This window comes from Sceloporus occidentalis, unplaced genomic scaffold (assembly GCF_023333645.1).
Source record: "Sceloporus occidentalis isolate IW3139 unplaced genomic scaffold, rSceOcc1.0.p SCAF_6, whole genome shotgun sequence".
Lineage (NCBI taxonomy): Eukaryota > Metazoa > Chordata > Lepidosauria > Squamata > Phrynosomatidae > Sceloporus > Sceloporus occidentalis.
This window is the reverse complement of record NW_028316986.1, coordinates 136590647-136605513: the sequence shown is the minus strand read 5'-3', so window position 1 is coordinate 136605513 and position 14867 is coordinate 136590647. Positions and strand designations below refer to the sequence as shown.

Genomic DNA, 14867 nt, shown 5'->3' with positions numbered 1-14867 from the left:
AATCTTTGTAATTTTACTTTGAGTGAAATTATTTTAGTTTTTTTGTTTGTGTGTTTTTGTGTTAGTGATTATAGTGATATGATTTGGTAAAATTGTCTCCCTCTGACACATAAGGATGGGAGTCATGTGTCCCTTAGGACTGTCTCTAACTCCCCACACCCAGAATTCCTTCAATTTTTTTGGCTGGGGGAAAAAACCTTTTATATTTTATAAAATGTTTCTTTCAGAGGAATCCTACATCCCTGAGACAATAATAACTCTCCCAAAACTTTGATCAGAGGTGATGAACCATGGCAAAATTCTGGCTGCAACAATGCAATGTGACTCTTGGGGAGGAGCTGGAAGTTAGCTGGTGTGGGGCTCTGGCTCCAAACCATGCTCACCCTCAGATGCGTCATGCCAGTAAAGCACATGACTTCCTCAGTAGTTCTACTGAAAACCAATAAAAGCCTTGAGATTATTGGTGTGTCCTCACTTCTAATTTTAAGGCTGAATTCATTTGTCCTGTAAGACAGCCATGATTCTTAGTAGCTAGCTACTGCCTTTCTTTTTTACACTACCAGTTTGTGTAGCCAGTGCAATGCACAGGGATTTTGTCAACAGTTGTGGTATACAAAACATTGTGGAACTGCAGATAACTACTTGAGAGGCTTTTTGTGCAATAAACAGGAGATATAGGGCATAGGGATATAGTTATTTAAGAGCTTGGAGGTACACTTAACATTATTATTATTATTATTATTATTATTAACCTTTATTTATGAAGCGCTGTAAATTTACACAGCGCTGTACATGCAATCTTTTTAGACGGTTCCCTGCCCTCGGGCTTACAATCTAAAAAGACATGACACAGAAGGAGAAGAGAGTGGTGGCGGGAAAGGGTAAGAGGTCCAGCAGTTCCTCTCTACCTCCGAGGCCTGGACCAAGGCAGATGGACTGGAGGGAGGGCTTGGATTCATAATGGAAGGTTAATCTTCATCTAGGGAAAATACATACTCTCAAGTAGGATAATACATATACAATACATAGCAATACAGGAAATGGTTCGATAAACAGGCAACAAAAGAACATCAGATAGTAAGCGACAATTATGCAATGCCTGGGAAGGCTTCTCTGAACAGGATGGTTTTCAACTCCGTTTTGAAGCTAGTTAAAGAAGTGATGGCTCTTGCTTGTGGGGGAAGAAGGTTCCAGGAGTGAGGGGCAGCAAGTGAAAAGGGGCGAATCTGGGATGGGGCAGAGGAAATCCTGGGCTGAGACAGTAGGCCTTGACTACCAGAACGGAGGGCCCTGGTTGGAAGGTGAGGAGAAAGAAGGTCTGATAAGTAAGGAGGGGCCAGTCCATGGAGGGCTTTAAATGTTGACAGCAGGAGCTTATACTGAATGCGGAAAGGGAGGGGGAGCCAGTGAAGGGATGCCAACACAGGAGAGATATGGTCAGAGCGGTGGGTGGAAGTGATAATGCGTGCAGCTGAATGCTGGACAGAGATTAAAGGACGGAGGTGAGAAAGAGGAAGCCCAGCCAGGAGGACGTTACAGTAATCCAGTCGTGAGACCACTAGGGCATGGACCAGGATCTTGGCTGTAGAGGCAGAGAATATGGTCGGATTTTGGCAATGTTGTATAAAAAGAATCTACAAGCCTTGGCTGTGGTCTGGATCTGAAGGATACACGACAGAGAAGAATCAAAGAAAAAACCAAGACTGCGGGCTTGCTGGACTGGTTGAATAGAAATGTTGTCCACAGTGGCAGGAAATACCGTTGTTATTGAAGATAGCACTCCTGAAGCCAGAGCCTAATATAGCTCTGTGGTGTGGTTGGTTAGTAGTTTCTTTAAGAGTGTGGTGTGAAAATATACTGAAATTCAAGTTATTGCAGTGTCTGTTCACTTGAGGACAGCAATCTATGTACCATCTTTATTTCTTCATTTAAGCAGTAGGTGGCTTTTTTATTTTAAATCCAGTTTTGATTTGTGGACATCTTAAAACATAGGATTAGGGATGTTGCAAAGGAGAGTAGGCTGAATTCTACCACTGTAATTTCCTAGTGATGATGTTGCACTTTGCTTCTGAGTCCCTGAACTTGTTATGTTGTGTGACTGTGTGTGGGGCCGCATGCCATCATTTCAGTCTACTGTGGCTAACGAATAACAGCACTAAAAATCCTTTATATTTTGTGTTGTGGGGTTAGGTGAGGTTCAGAGCAGCAGTGCTTCCTTGCCAAAGCCCTTAACAGAGGTGGAGTCATTACAGGATTGGAAAGAGGCAAAGCATTGGTGAGGAGGAAGAGCTGTGGAAAAGAGCTGCAATAAGATGTTAGCTCCTTCAGGTGACTGAGTCAGGAGACATTATTGTGAACAAAAAGCTGATAGGTCCATGCATGGAAAGAGAGTGGGAAGCAGGCATGTTTGGGGAAACTGCATGGAAGAGTAAGCAACATCTAATCAGATAGAAAACTGGAAGCCAAAGCTGGTGAAGGCTTACTCCCTCCCTCCCCCCCCCCCCCGCCCTCATTCCTTGCACCTATCTGTACAGGTTATGTGTGTACCTACAGCTTTTTAGATAGGAGCACATATGTGTGAGATTGTATTGTGAAGTCACTGGACTGAATCTTTATTTCTACAGGGAACATTTGCCGGTCTCCCATAGCAGAAGCTGTTTTTAGAAAACTTGTAACTGAGGAAAACATTGAAAAGCAGGTAAAATTTATTTTAGTCACTAAACCTTTCTTTTTGTTAGTATTATGTAAATATTTTACTTTGTTTTTCTGTAGTGGAGGATAGACAGTGCAGCAACATCTACGTATGAAATAGGAAATCCACCAGATTATCGGGGCCAGAATTGCGTGAGGAAACATGGCATTACCATGAATCATATTGCCAGGCAGGTACTGTACCATATTCCTTTAAACATGTATGCATATGTTCTTATTCACAGTGGATGATAGACAGCGGTGCTGTTTCTGACTGGAATGTGGGACGCTCCCCTGATGCAAGGGCCTTAAGCTGTCTAAGAAATCATGACATTATGACGGCCCATAAAGCACGACAGGTAGAAAGAATCTGCTGTTTTGTCTTCCAGAAACCATGAGAGTGTGTCATGTCTTATCCCCCCCGTTCCCACCACCACCTTTAATAACAACTATGTTTGGTGTATGTGTTAAGAGAGTTATCAGCATTAGAATCTTCAGTGCTCTCTTTTGGAAGGGGCAAAGGGGCGATCTGGTAAGGAACACAAACATGGTTGGGGCCCTCTGTAAGTCATAGGCCATATACACAGCATCTTTGTGAGAAGTTAGGGGAAGCCTGGTTTCAGTGCCTCTTAACCGTGTAATCTTGACTCAGATCGTTTCTGTCTACATGGTTATTATTCCTCACTTTGAACCTAATTACAGTGAGTTGTAGTGCTGCCTATTCTCACCTTGGAGAGAACCGTTTGAATAATACTTTGCTTAGCTTTCCACATAATGAAGAATTTGGTGTTCTCTGCTGCCTTGGCCATATGGCTACTTAACCCTTATTCCAGATAATTTAAAAACAAGCTGTATTCCATTAGTGAACAAGAAATCCTTGGATGATCCTGCTGCTTGCTTCCTTCCAATGTGTGTGTGTGTGTATACCCTGTTATTCACAGCTGTAGAATGTAAGCTATAGCTCAGGATCTGCTGTCTAGGACAACTTGGGTTTGACCGGAAAAGATAGAAACTAGAAAGGATATTGATATGAATCTCTTCGTTATTAAAATAAGTGTTCAACAGAATTAATCTAATGTTTTTAAAGCCAGATTGTGACTTCCATATCAGAGAACGAATGTATCACATTATGCATTCAGACTTTTGCTGTACCTTTTCATTTAAGCATTTTGTTTGTTATTATTGTTGGTTTTTTATGTATGACAACCCTAAGGTGAACCTATCATAGGGTTTTCTTGGCAAGTTTCTTCAGAGTGGGTTTGCTATTGCCTTCCTCTGAGGCTGAGAGTGTGGATGGGGGTTATGCTCAAGAAGGGAATTGAACCCTTATTTATTTTATGTCCCACTTTTCTCCTAACACATGAACTAGTGTGGCTGTACAAGGTTAAAACAAGAGACAGCCCAAAACCTGATGATACCAACATTTTTTAAAAATACATATACTCTCATTTTAAAACAACCACTAATTTAAAAGCATGTAAAAACATTTCAGAAACAAAAAAATTGAAACAAAAGTACAACAATATTTACCTGCTGGTAGAAAGCAGAGAAGGGAGCCTTAAGGAAGTCATGGTTTGTTTTTGTTTTAATTTACGGAGAGTGCACAACATTTTCAATAATGTTCCTTTAATTACTTTTACTAACCTTAATCTCATTCTGGCCTATATAAAATTGTTAGAACTGACAGATATCCATTTCTTTCAGTAGTCCAACAATTCTATCTGTCTTGGAGTGAAGACTAGTATTCTGTCCTTTTTAATAAGTTGAAGTTTTCACTGTTTCAGTATGTACAATTTTAACTACAATAAAATGATACAGAGATCATTTTTTTCAACATTTAAAATATTCTCTGTGAATATAGAGCTGTATCCAGCTGGTGTGCTTTTGAAGCGCCTATAATTTAAAAAAAAATATGAAAGGTTTTTAATGCTTTAGAGTCAGTTATATTTCTGCTTTAGAATCTAATATCTACTTACAATTATGCAACTGTCACAGTAGAATTCTTATTTAACAATTTATTAGAATTGCATACAGATTAAACATATTTGTTGAATTTCAGGTTACAAAAGATGATTTCCTGACATTTGATTATATACTTTGCATGGATGAAAGCAACCTACGGTAAGTTGTGGGAAAAGGTCCTTTTTGCTTTTACAGCATTTCTCTTTCTCCCTGTATTCTTTTCCCAGTACTGGTTCCCATGGCAGCTTAAAAACAGATAGCTCTAAAACATGATCACATTAATCTTTATCTGTTTGGGTTGACTGTTGAGTGACTTCTGGGGCATTTTCTGACCCCATGGGAATTCTGGTGCATTGTCATTCCTGACTAAAAACAAGCAAACCAAAAAATCTTATTGTGAACTTCCAAAATTAAGAAACAGCCATAAACCATGAAAGGTATGGCTCTTCTTTTATGTTTTATTTTCTTCTTCTTTTTTGCAGGAAATCTAGTGTGAAGGGTGGCGTTGTGCATTAATTTTCATACTTTGTAAGGGAAGAGTCTCTGTTGAGGGAAATGTGCCCCAGTAAAGGCTCATTCTTTGTGCCAGCTGTTCTGCAAACAACCAGAACATGTCACTTGGATGTTGCAACAGTCCTTGAAACAGATTTGCCACATGTGATGCAATGATTGCTTGCTTTCTTGTTATTACTCTGTAGCAGAAGTGAGTGGGATGTATGGGTTATTCTGTCAAAGGTGCCAGCAAATGTTACAGCTTAGTTTAGCAAAACTTCTGCCACTTTTCAAGCTGTTTCAAAAATTGCTTTGCCATCACACTGCAAACAAGCTGGGCTTTCTGGTGATACAGTACACCAGGCTGCTTACCTTGGTTAATACATTCCATTCCTACCTCTCGGGTAGATTCCAGATGGTGCAGCTGGGGGACTCTTGTTCCGATAAGAGGGAACTTACATTGGGTGTCCCTCAAGGAGCTATTTTGTCCCCCATGCTATTTAACATTTACATGAAACCGCTGGGCGAGATCATCCGGAGACACGGGCCGCGGTGTTATCAATATGCTGATGACACCCAGATATGCTTCTCTGTGTTTCCGACTGATGCAGTGACTAGGGAAGGCATCTCTCCGCTAAATCCCTGCTTGGAGTCGGTAATGGGCTGGATGAGGGAAAACAAACTCAGTCTGAATCCAGAGAAAACGGAAGTACTAGTGATAGGCTCCCCAGGCCCCAGTAGTGAAATTTTTCCACCTGTCCTAAATGGGGTCACGCTCCCCCTGAAGGACTCTATTCGCAGCTTGGGGGTGCTTCTGGACTCGTCGCTCCAATTGACATCTCAAGTGGATGCGACGGTCAGAGGCGCCTGTTATCAGCTTCGGTTGATACGCCAGCTGCGACCCTACCTGGGCCGGGGGGACCTTGAAACCGTGGTACATGCTCTGGTAACCTCTCGGTTAGATTTCTGTAATGCGCTCTACATGGGGCAACCCTTGTACCAAACCCGGAAGCTTCAATTAGTGCAGAATATGGCTGCGAGATTGGTCACTGGTTGTTCCAGGGCTGACAACATAACACCCATCTTACAAGACCTCCATTGGCTGCCCATTTGCTTCGGGGCACAATACAAGGTGTTGGTAATTGCCTATAAAGTCCTAAATGGCTTGGGCCCAGGTTACTTGGAGGACCGCCTCTCCCCTTATAATCCACCCCGCACACTCAGGTCAGCCGGGAAGAACCTGTTGAGGGTTCCGACTGCGAAATATGCATCGACTTCGCAAAGGGCCTTTTCTATCTCGGCCCCCAAAATTTGGAACACCCTTCCCGATGAGCTCCGCTTCATCACCTCCCTGGATCTCTTTAAAAAGAAACTTAAGACCTTTTTCTTCCATCAAGCTTTCCCCCATGTGCTTTGATATCATGTGGTTCCCCCCCCATATGTATTTTGCATCATGGATCGTTAGCTCAGCTGGCTTTGATTTGGTTTAATAGGCTTTTTTATGGAGCCCTGGTGGCGCAGTGGTTAAATACCTGTACTGCAGCCATTCACTCAAGACCACAAGGTTGCGAGTTCAAGCCCAGCAAAAGGGCCCAAGCTCGACTCAGGCTTGCATCCTTCCGAGGTCGCTAAAATGAGTACCCAGACTGTTGGGGGCTAATTAGCTTACTTGCTGTTCACCGCTATGATCTTTGGAATAGCGGTATATAAATAAAACAAATTATTATTATTATTATTTTAATTGTATTTGTAATTTTTTACACAGTTTTATTGTTATGTATATATTGTAATTTTATCTTGCATTGCTGTATTGTTGTATTCTTTTATTTTGTACACCGCTTTGATCAATGTGGAAAAGCGGTATAGAAATAAATTTTATTATTATTATTATTATTATTAATACTTCCTGCAAATGGTAAGATATGTCGGCATTGCAGCATCACCATACTTTTATAATGTATTTTAATGCCATATTTTCCTTGATTACTATATGTTTACTGCCAGAATGGACATTTTCCTCTGAACATAGCTAATAGCATAGTGGTTAGAGCTGTCCCTCCAGTATATCATATACACAAGTCATTCAACAAACATAGCACACATGTCCTAAATGTTAGCAGTGATTCTGCACATCATTCTTGCTTCCCAGTTCTCAAACCTCAAGTAACTTGTAGTGTATAAAATCTCTTCAGGCTCAACCCAATACATAACAGATGGCTGAAACCTGAGGACATTGTCACCTGAAGATTTGTTTACAAATTTTATAGCCAGTTTGCCCTATAAAGGTAAAGGTTTCCCATTTGACAAGTTTGTCTGGTCGTGTCCAACTATACTCAGGTTTTATCTGAATTTGGCAACATTGCTTGTCTGGGTGGAGGGGACATCACTGTAAGGAAGTAATTTATAACAACTCAATTAAAAACAGAAACATCAAAAAAAAAAAAGGGGGGGGGTAATACAAAACCCCAATTAAAATCCCTACATCAGCATTTATTCAGTTGCCAAAAGTCTGTTTCAATTTTAAAGGGGATTTTGTCTGGTTAAGAGAAGAAGAACAGGGAGGGGACCATTTTACCCTCTCTTAAAAGAAGATTACTAGATGAAATGAAATGAAATGAAATGAAAATTTATTTATATCTCTTCTGATTTTGAGGATCGAGGCGGGTAACAGCAGTCTAAGAGCAGTCACCAGTAACCCTCATATCCTCACCCATGGTGATGGGAATGATAAGCTGGGAAAGTTTATATGGGAAATTAGCAGTTCTGCATATAGTTTGGATGCAAATCATATTGGGCTGTATACATCATAAAGAAGCTGGTGGGAAATAAAGCCAGCATAACAAGGCACTTAGGTGCTGCCTAAATTGAGACCCAGTCCACAGTGTAGGCACAGCATTTTTGCTCTAGTGAAGGTTCCAGATATTTTCAGAGTCGGTTCTATGTAGTGTGTGTTGCAGTATGGTATGTGATGAAGGGATGTGGTCTTGTGGCCAAATCAGATTTTTCAGGAATGAGCCCAGCTGACACATTAACTGTGTACATACGCTATTTGCCTCTGGTGAATCCTGGGCATCCACGCTTGGAACTGAATCCAGGAACACACCTCAGGCTGTGAATCTGAGTTTTCAGGGGTAGTGTTAACTTCATCTAGTCAATAGAAGAAAAAGAATTTGCAAGTTCACTGACAAAACTGATTTAGTTTTATTGTCAATACATTGTTTGCATATTTCCCTGAAGTAGGCTGCTATTTTTTTCTACAACAAATGTCCATACTATAGTTTCCTTTTACAGTGTAAAATGTATATGCTGATGCCAAATAAATGAATACTTTCATACACACATATACTCACGATTAAAAGTTGCTTATTATTTTGTGTTGCAGAGATCTGAAAAGAAAAAGCAATCAGATTCAGAACTGCAAAGCTCACATTGAGCTCCTTGGAAGTTATGATCCACAGAAACAACTAATTATTGAGGATCCATACTACGTAAGCATCCTAGACTATATACCGTAGTCCTTTCCTACTCAAAATAAATGTTGTCCAGTCCACCCTCTGTATCTGCGGACTTGCTATCCATGGATTTGAGCATCTGCAGATGGCAAACCTATGGGGGGGCAGCAGAGGAGGAAGAGGCAAGGAAGATGAGAAGGAGGATTAAGGAGGGAGGTGGCGGCAGGGCAAAGAAGAGGAAGGAGGTGGCGGCAGCAGCAACAGAGGAAGAGGCAGGGCAAGGAGGAGGAAGAGGCAGGAAGAGGAGGGGGAAAGTGCGGGAGGAAGAGGGCAAAGGAGGCAGGAGGACGGAGGAGGATGAGGGAGGAAGCTGTGGAGGAGGAGATGAGGAGGGTGAAGAAGGAGTGGGAGGAGGTGGTCCCTTGCCGCCTGCCGCCTCAGGTGAAAGCAGGGAGGGAGGGAGGATGCATGAGGTGAAGTCCCATTGTCCCCAATGCTGGCATGGCCGCACCACCATTGAGGACAATGGGACTTGAGCATCCACAGATTTTGGTATCCATGGGAGGGGGGTGGTCTGGAATAGATCCCCCATGGATACCAAGGGCCCACTGTAGTCCATAACAAACATTGTTTCCAAATTCAGTTGGTATATTTGATCTTTTTTTCTTTTTTTCTAGGGAAATGATGACGATTTTGAAACTGTTTATCAGCAGTGTCTTAGGTGTTGTAAAGAATTCTTGGAGAAATCTCATTAACAGGGCTCAGTGTTTCTAAAAGTAATGTCTAGCCATTCTGTAAAGGTATTAATTAAAATCTCTATTGACATAAAATTGTAATATTGTACCTCTAAAATAGATCCCATTTGAACATTCTTGATTTTAGTTTTGTACTGCATCTACTGTTTCTGTTCTCCTTGAGAGTTATTAGTTTGTTAGAATGAATATTGATTATGGCCAATGTCAACATATTGGGGGGGGGGGGGGGCAAAATTTACAGAACAAATGTAGGCGATTCCTGGTATACATGTTCTACATATTACGTATAATAATTTCTGTGTATACCCTCTAAATACAATACACTAATGTCAATTTTTTAAAAAATTTAACCCTAATCGTTTTTCTTAAAAGTATACATATATTTTGAACCTCCATAAAAACCTCATTCATAAGGTTTTAATGTTTTGTCAGATAACTACTAAAGAGTAACATCATGCTCTATTTTTACAACATTTCTGTATAGGTTAACATACAAAAGTTACGGTGGGGGGATAGACAAGTGCATAAATAATTATGTATACATTAAAATTTCCAGACCTCTAGAGTAGCTGTGATGTGTGAATTTGCCTATGCTACATAAATGTAGGAGAAACTCAAAGTTTATGCACAGCTAGATGTATACTATTCAGATACTTTATTTTTTAAAAATAATCTAGTGCTGATAACTGCTAAAATGATGTTAGAAGTGCTACTCTGTGAAGTGATCTGATCAGCTTTTTGGTCCTGGCCAGGGGTAGCAGAATCAGAATAAATTACATCAATGTAAAAAAAAAGTTATGCTGTTTAAATGACACATGCATCTTAAGAGGCCAGAAGCTGCCCCAAAGCTGCATTCCAGTCCTTAGGACTGGAGTGTGCCTTTGGCATGGTTTCCAACCTCTTAGGACACATGCATCATTTAAACAGCATACTTCCAAAGTGACCCGAAGCAGCTTTATTTTGGCCTGTCTGTTCAGGGCCAAAGTCATCCTTATTACTGTCATGCTCCCAAAAGGTACACCAGTTATTGATGATCTTCAGAGCTTAGCTTCCTGCTCTGCTTGTAGGGTGTTTTAATATTATTTTCCAGTTGTCTTTCTTCTAATTAGAACATCAGGCAGGACTGGGTCTCTTCTGTACAAATTCCTAGAGTTTTAGAGAGCAATGAGAAGCACATGAATAGAATCTTTCTACATTATGCCATGCTATTGCCCACATTGATTTAACCTGGCTCATTACATAAAACATGATTTTGGGAAGAGATCAAGCCCTTGGTCTCTTGCTTAACGTGTTTGAGTTTGATTATCAGTTACTCTGTAGCATGACATCCTCCCAGCTTGGCATCTGTATTCGCATCGTGCCCTTCCTTGAGGAGTAATCCTACACTGCTGCTTCAGAACTGAACCAAAGAAAAACATCTGTTGCACAGAGACATGAAGGAAATGCCATAAGGTACTGCAAATAACAACAAACTTGTAAACAGTGAAGGATACAAGGTATATCCTGGTAAAGGTGTGATTTGATTAAATTGCCCTATATTACAAATAGCTAGAGACAAAGCAATACACAGCATATGCTGAAAGATGTTGACATGAATGATAATTTGTAAATAGGCAGTGCATGAGCCTACTGATTATTTTCACCCCATGTAGTTTAATACTGCTTGACTGGCTGTTGCAAAGATGAGACAGCCTTCTACAAAAATGTTTGCCAAGATCTGTATCTTCTACTAGATGGTATCAATAAAGTCATACTGTAGACATGAAAACAAATGGTGATAAACCCCTCTGGCTGGGAGTAGTAGCAATTGCTGTTTAAGGGAGTATTCCTCATGATGAATACATGGTTGAACACTTTTTCTCCACCCCTTGGCTGCTACTCTTTAAACTCCAGACATTCTGTGGTATGCCCAGATGTTGCCTTCCATAGAAAAGTGTGATTTTGACTTTTGCTGAGCAGCATAGCTGCACTTTCTTTGAGGCCTATGGACTGGTCTCCTGCAGTATGCCTGACTAAGCAATAGTGTGCTAGAGGAGAAAAGATGTATTTCTAAGCATAAATTCATTTGTTAATCCTAGGTTAAGGTGATCCATTGAATCAGTGTAATTTCTTTTGGTCATTGTACTTGGGACTAGCAGTTGAATTTAAGCTATAGTAGATACACACAAGTATCTACTATTGTAGATAGTATCTACTACTATTGGTAAGCTTTCTGAGAAGCAGGAATACTCTTTGAAATGAGGTTCATATTTTGTGTGTTTTCATAGAATTACACAGTTGGAAGAGACTTCAAGGGCCAAACAGTCCAACCCCCTGCCATGCAGGAATACACAATCAAAGTACCCTGACAGATGGCCATCCAGCCTTTGTTTAAAAACCTCCAAAGTAGACTACCACACTGAGGGAGTGTGTTCCACTGTCAAACAGGGCTTACTGTCAAGAAGTTCCTCCTAATGTTTAGGTGGAATGTCTTTTCCTGTAGCTTGCATCCATTGTTCCATTGTTTAAACAGGGCTGTCATATCACCTCTTACCCTTCTCTTCTCCAGGCTAAACATACCCAGTTCCCTAAGTCTCTCCTCATAGGGCAGGGTTTCCAGACTCTTCACCATTTTGGTCACCCTCTTCTGGACATGCTCCATCTTGTCCACATCCTTTTTGAATTGTGGTGCTCAAAATTGGACACAGTATTCCAGGTGAGGCATGACCAAAGTGGAATAGAGTGGTGCTATTACTTCCCTTGATCTAGACACTATATTTATGTTGATACAGCCTAAAATTTCATTTTTTGAAACAGTGGTTTTTAACATGCTTGGATCACAGATCCCTTTGGGAAATCTAATGAAAGCTTTGGACCCCTTCCCGAGAAAAATGCACATCAGCACAATTTTCAAAGTGACAGAAAGCAAATCAAGGGAGAGAAGAATTGCCTGTAGTTCAAACTCATTGAAATCCATCCATGGAGCCTTAGAAGTCTCTAGTTTGAAATGCATCAAGGCATGCATTTAAATAGAAGCTGTAGCTCACTGGGTGGGATACATGCTTTTGCTATAGAGAGGGTCCCAAGTTCAATCTCTTGCATTTCCTGATAGTACTATAGAAAACTATGTTTATGGCCTTAGAAGCCTGGTGCTAATCAGTTTCAACGATACTGAGGTAGGTGGACCAGTGATCGAATTTGATATAAGGCAGGGCAGAGCTCTATAAATACTGTTGTAGCTTTATCTTGGAATTCTCCCTGATAGATTTAAACAGTCATAATTTAATATGATATTGTACTGAAGTGTTGCTTAAATATACCCTATTATGTTTTAATAAAGATGTCAAATTTTATTTCCATAAAGTTTACAGCTCCAGTAAGTAAATAAACTAGTAATTAGCTTCCAGGCCTGTGATTTGACAGTTCAAGACCAAATAAAACAGTGAAAAGATTAGTTTACGTATATTGGTCCTTGTAATGTTTTCATTTTATGATGCGGCCACTTATTTCTGAGTACATCTAAATAAACAGTGCATGAAATACTGATGCACATTTAAATCCCTCATAAACAGAATGCCTTTCTGTGAATGCTGTTAAATTTATACACTTGTCCCTCCACATTCACTAGGATTAGGGGCACAGGACCCCGTGAATGTGGAAAAATCACAAAAAACCAAAACACTATGTTCTTATCTGAGAGAACCTCTCTCTGGGAATCTCTAGATCCTTCAGTGCAACTCTGGTCAATATCTGCCAGATGCTGACCATAGAATTGCGCTGGAGGAGCTACAAATGCCTAGTGGAGTGTTCTCCCTAGGAATCTCTAGGTCCTTCAGTGCAACTTTTGGTTAAAGTTGTACATAGAGTTGCGCTGGAGGACCTAGATATTCCTAGAGAACATATTAATAAAATCTGTGAATAATCAAATCCACAAAAGTCAAATAAGCAAATATGGAGGGATGAGTGTATTTACAAAAAAAGGCCTTACCATCTCAAATCTCCATCTTAAACTATTTAAAGTGGGTGTTTCATATGGTTATGTTTCTGTCCCTTAACTGGGCTCTGTAACAACAGTAAACACTTGGAAAAGGGGGGGGGGGTACAAATAAGGCTTGTCTTCATGAGTTACATCTTCACAGTTGAGCTCAATAAAAATCAGCTGTTCTGGTAAGCTATGACAGCATGTTTCAGCCAATCGAGTTTGTGAAATTTTACTCTAATTTTTAGCACGGATATAGTTACTGGGATGTAAGTAGCTTTTTATTTTTAACAGCTGAAAGATTCTGATGGTTGTGATATTAATGAGTAAGTAAATTCTTCCTTAGGGATACTTGAATACAGTTATATTTTCTATATAGGGATCTAACTAAGCTGTATAGTGGTTTGAGTGTTGGACTCATGGATATCAGGGTTCAAATCCCCATTTGGCCATGTAAACGCTTGGGGCAAGTCACACTCTCTCAGCCTCAGAGGGCAATGGTGGATTAATCTTGCCAAGAACACCTTGTGATAAGGTTGACAGTGACTTCAGAGCACAGAATAACAACAACCTGTAATGAGCTTACCAGTAGTCTATACATGCAGGAAAGGTCCAGCTCTTTTGAGACCCAGAATTACTATTACCAGCCTGAGCATGCAAGGCTGTAGCAAATATATGTGACATGGGTTCTCTCATAGCCTACTTTAAAAGAGAGAGAGAGAGAGAGAGAGAGAGAGAGCTTCAACTGTGCTTGCCTTAGGTACAACCCTGCCCAGAACCAGGTGTGTGTTGGGTATGTGTGGGAAACATTTGGTGGGAAAATTGTAGTGAAGAATTAATAGAGGTGTCAGGCAGTAGAACTCTTGCCAAACCTCAGCTGAGATTAACTGATAGAAAATATTATTAAAGCATGTGTTATGTAGCATATAGAAAACAAGGCTACTTAATGAAGAGTTGGTTTCAGCAAGAGGAAGCTATCTTATCAAATAGTGCTACAAAGTTCTTTTCAGAAATGAAGATAGGAATAATCTAGCAGACATAGTTTGTGTGGTTTCCCAAATAGGTTTGATGTTGTCCTTAATGAAGGACCCTGAGAAAATATAGTCATGGATACAAAAACAGGTACTATTCATTCACAAAATAATGTGATGCTATAATTAATTGATTTCAGTACAAACTAAATGGAGAACTATTCATTCACAAAATAATGTGATGCTATAATTAATTGATTTCAATACAAAACTAAATGGAGAAAGTAAGCAGTAGGATAAAGTGAGGGTCTTTATTACAACCAATGCTGAGATATGATCATCCTCTGGAAGTGATCAATGGTAGATTTAGGATAGATACTCTTTATAACAACATAATTACTTCTTTTAATTTATTACCATGAGATGTAATGCTCCCTAACTTTAAATGAGTTTAGTCAACTCATAAAGGATGGTTTACCACAGTTATTATCAAAAGCAGTCTACCATTCACTTCCAGTACTTTACAGTTTATAGCAGGGGAGAAGTTTTGCTCCCAGTGAACTTGGCAGAAATGTCTAGCTGAACA

At 40.1% G+C, this 14867-nt stretch overlaps 1 protein-coding gene across 3 annotated transcripts in view; it reads left to right on the top strand.

The window, feature by feature from the left end:
* Positions 1 to 14867, top strand: part of LOC149311434 (low molecular weight phosphotyrosine protein phosphatase) — a 41385-nt gene that overhangs the window by 15187 nt on the left and 11331 nt on the right. Inside the window, exons 2-6 of one of the 3 annotated variants that reach the window (XM_089531053.1) lie at positions 2625 to 2698; positions 2773 to 2886; positions 4751 to 4812; positions 8528 to 8633; positions 9275 to 9397. In XM_089531053.1, the coding sequence (XP_089387179.1) occupies positions 2625 to 2698; positions 2773 to 2886; positions 4751 to 4812; positions 8528 to 8633; positions 9275 to 9352 (434 nt within the window). In that variant the 3' untranslated portion in view covers positions 9353 to 9397. Of the gene's footprint in view, positions 1 to 2624; positions 2699 to 2772; positions 2887 to 2936; positions 3051 to 4750; positions 4813 to 8527; positions 8634 to 9274; positions 9578 to 14867 lie in introns of those variants that run through there. The other 2 variants (XM_089531054.1, XM_089531052.1) reach the window with 2 other exon arrangements.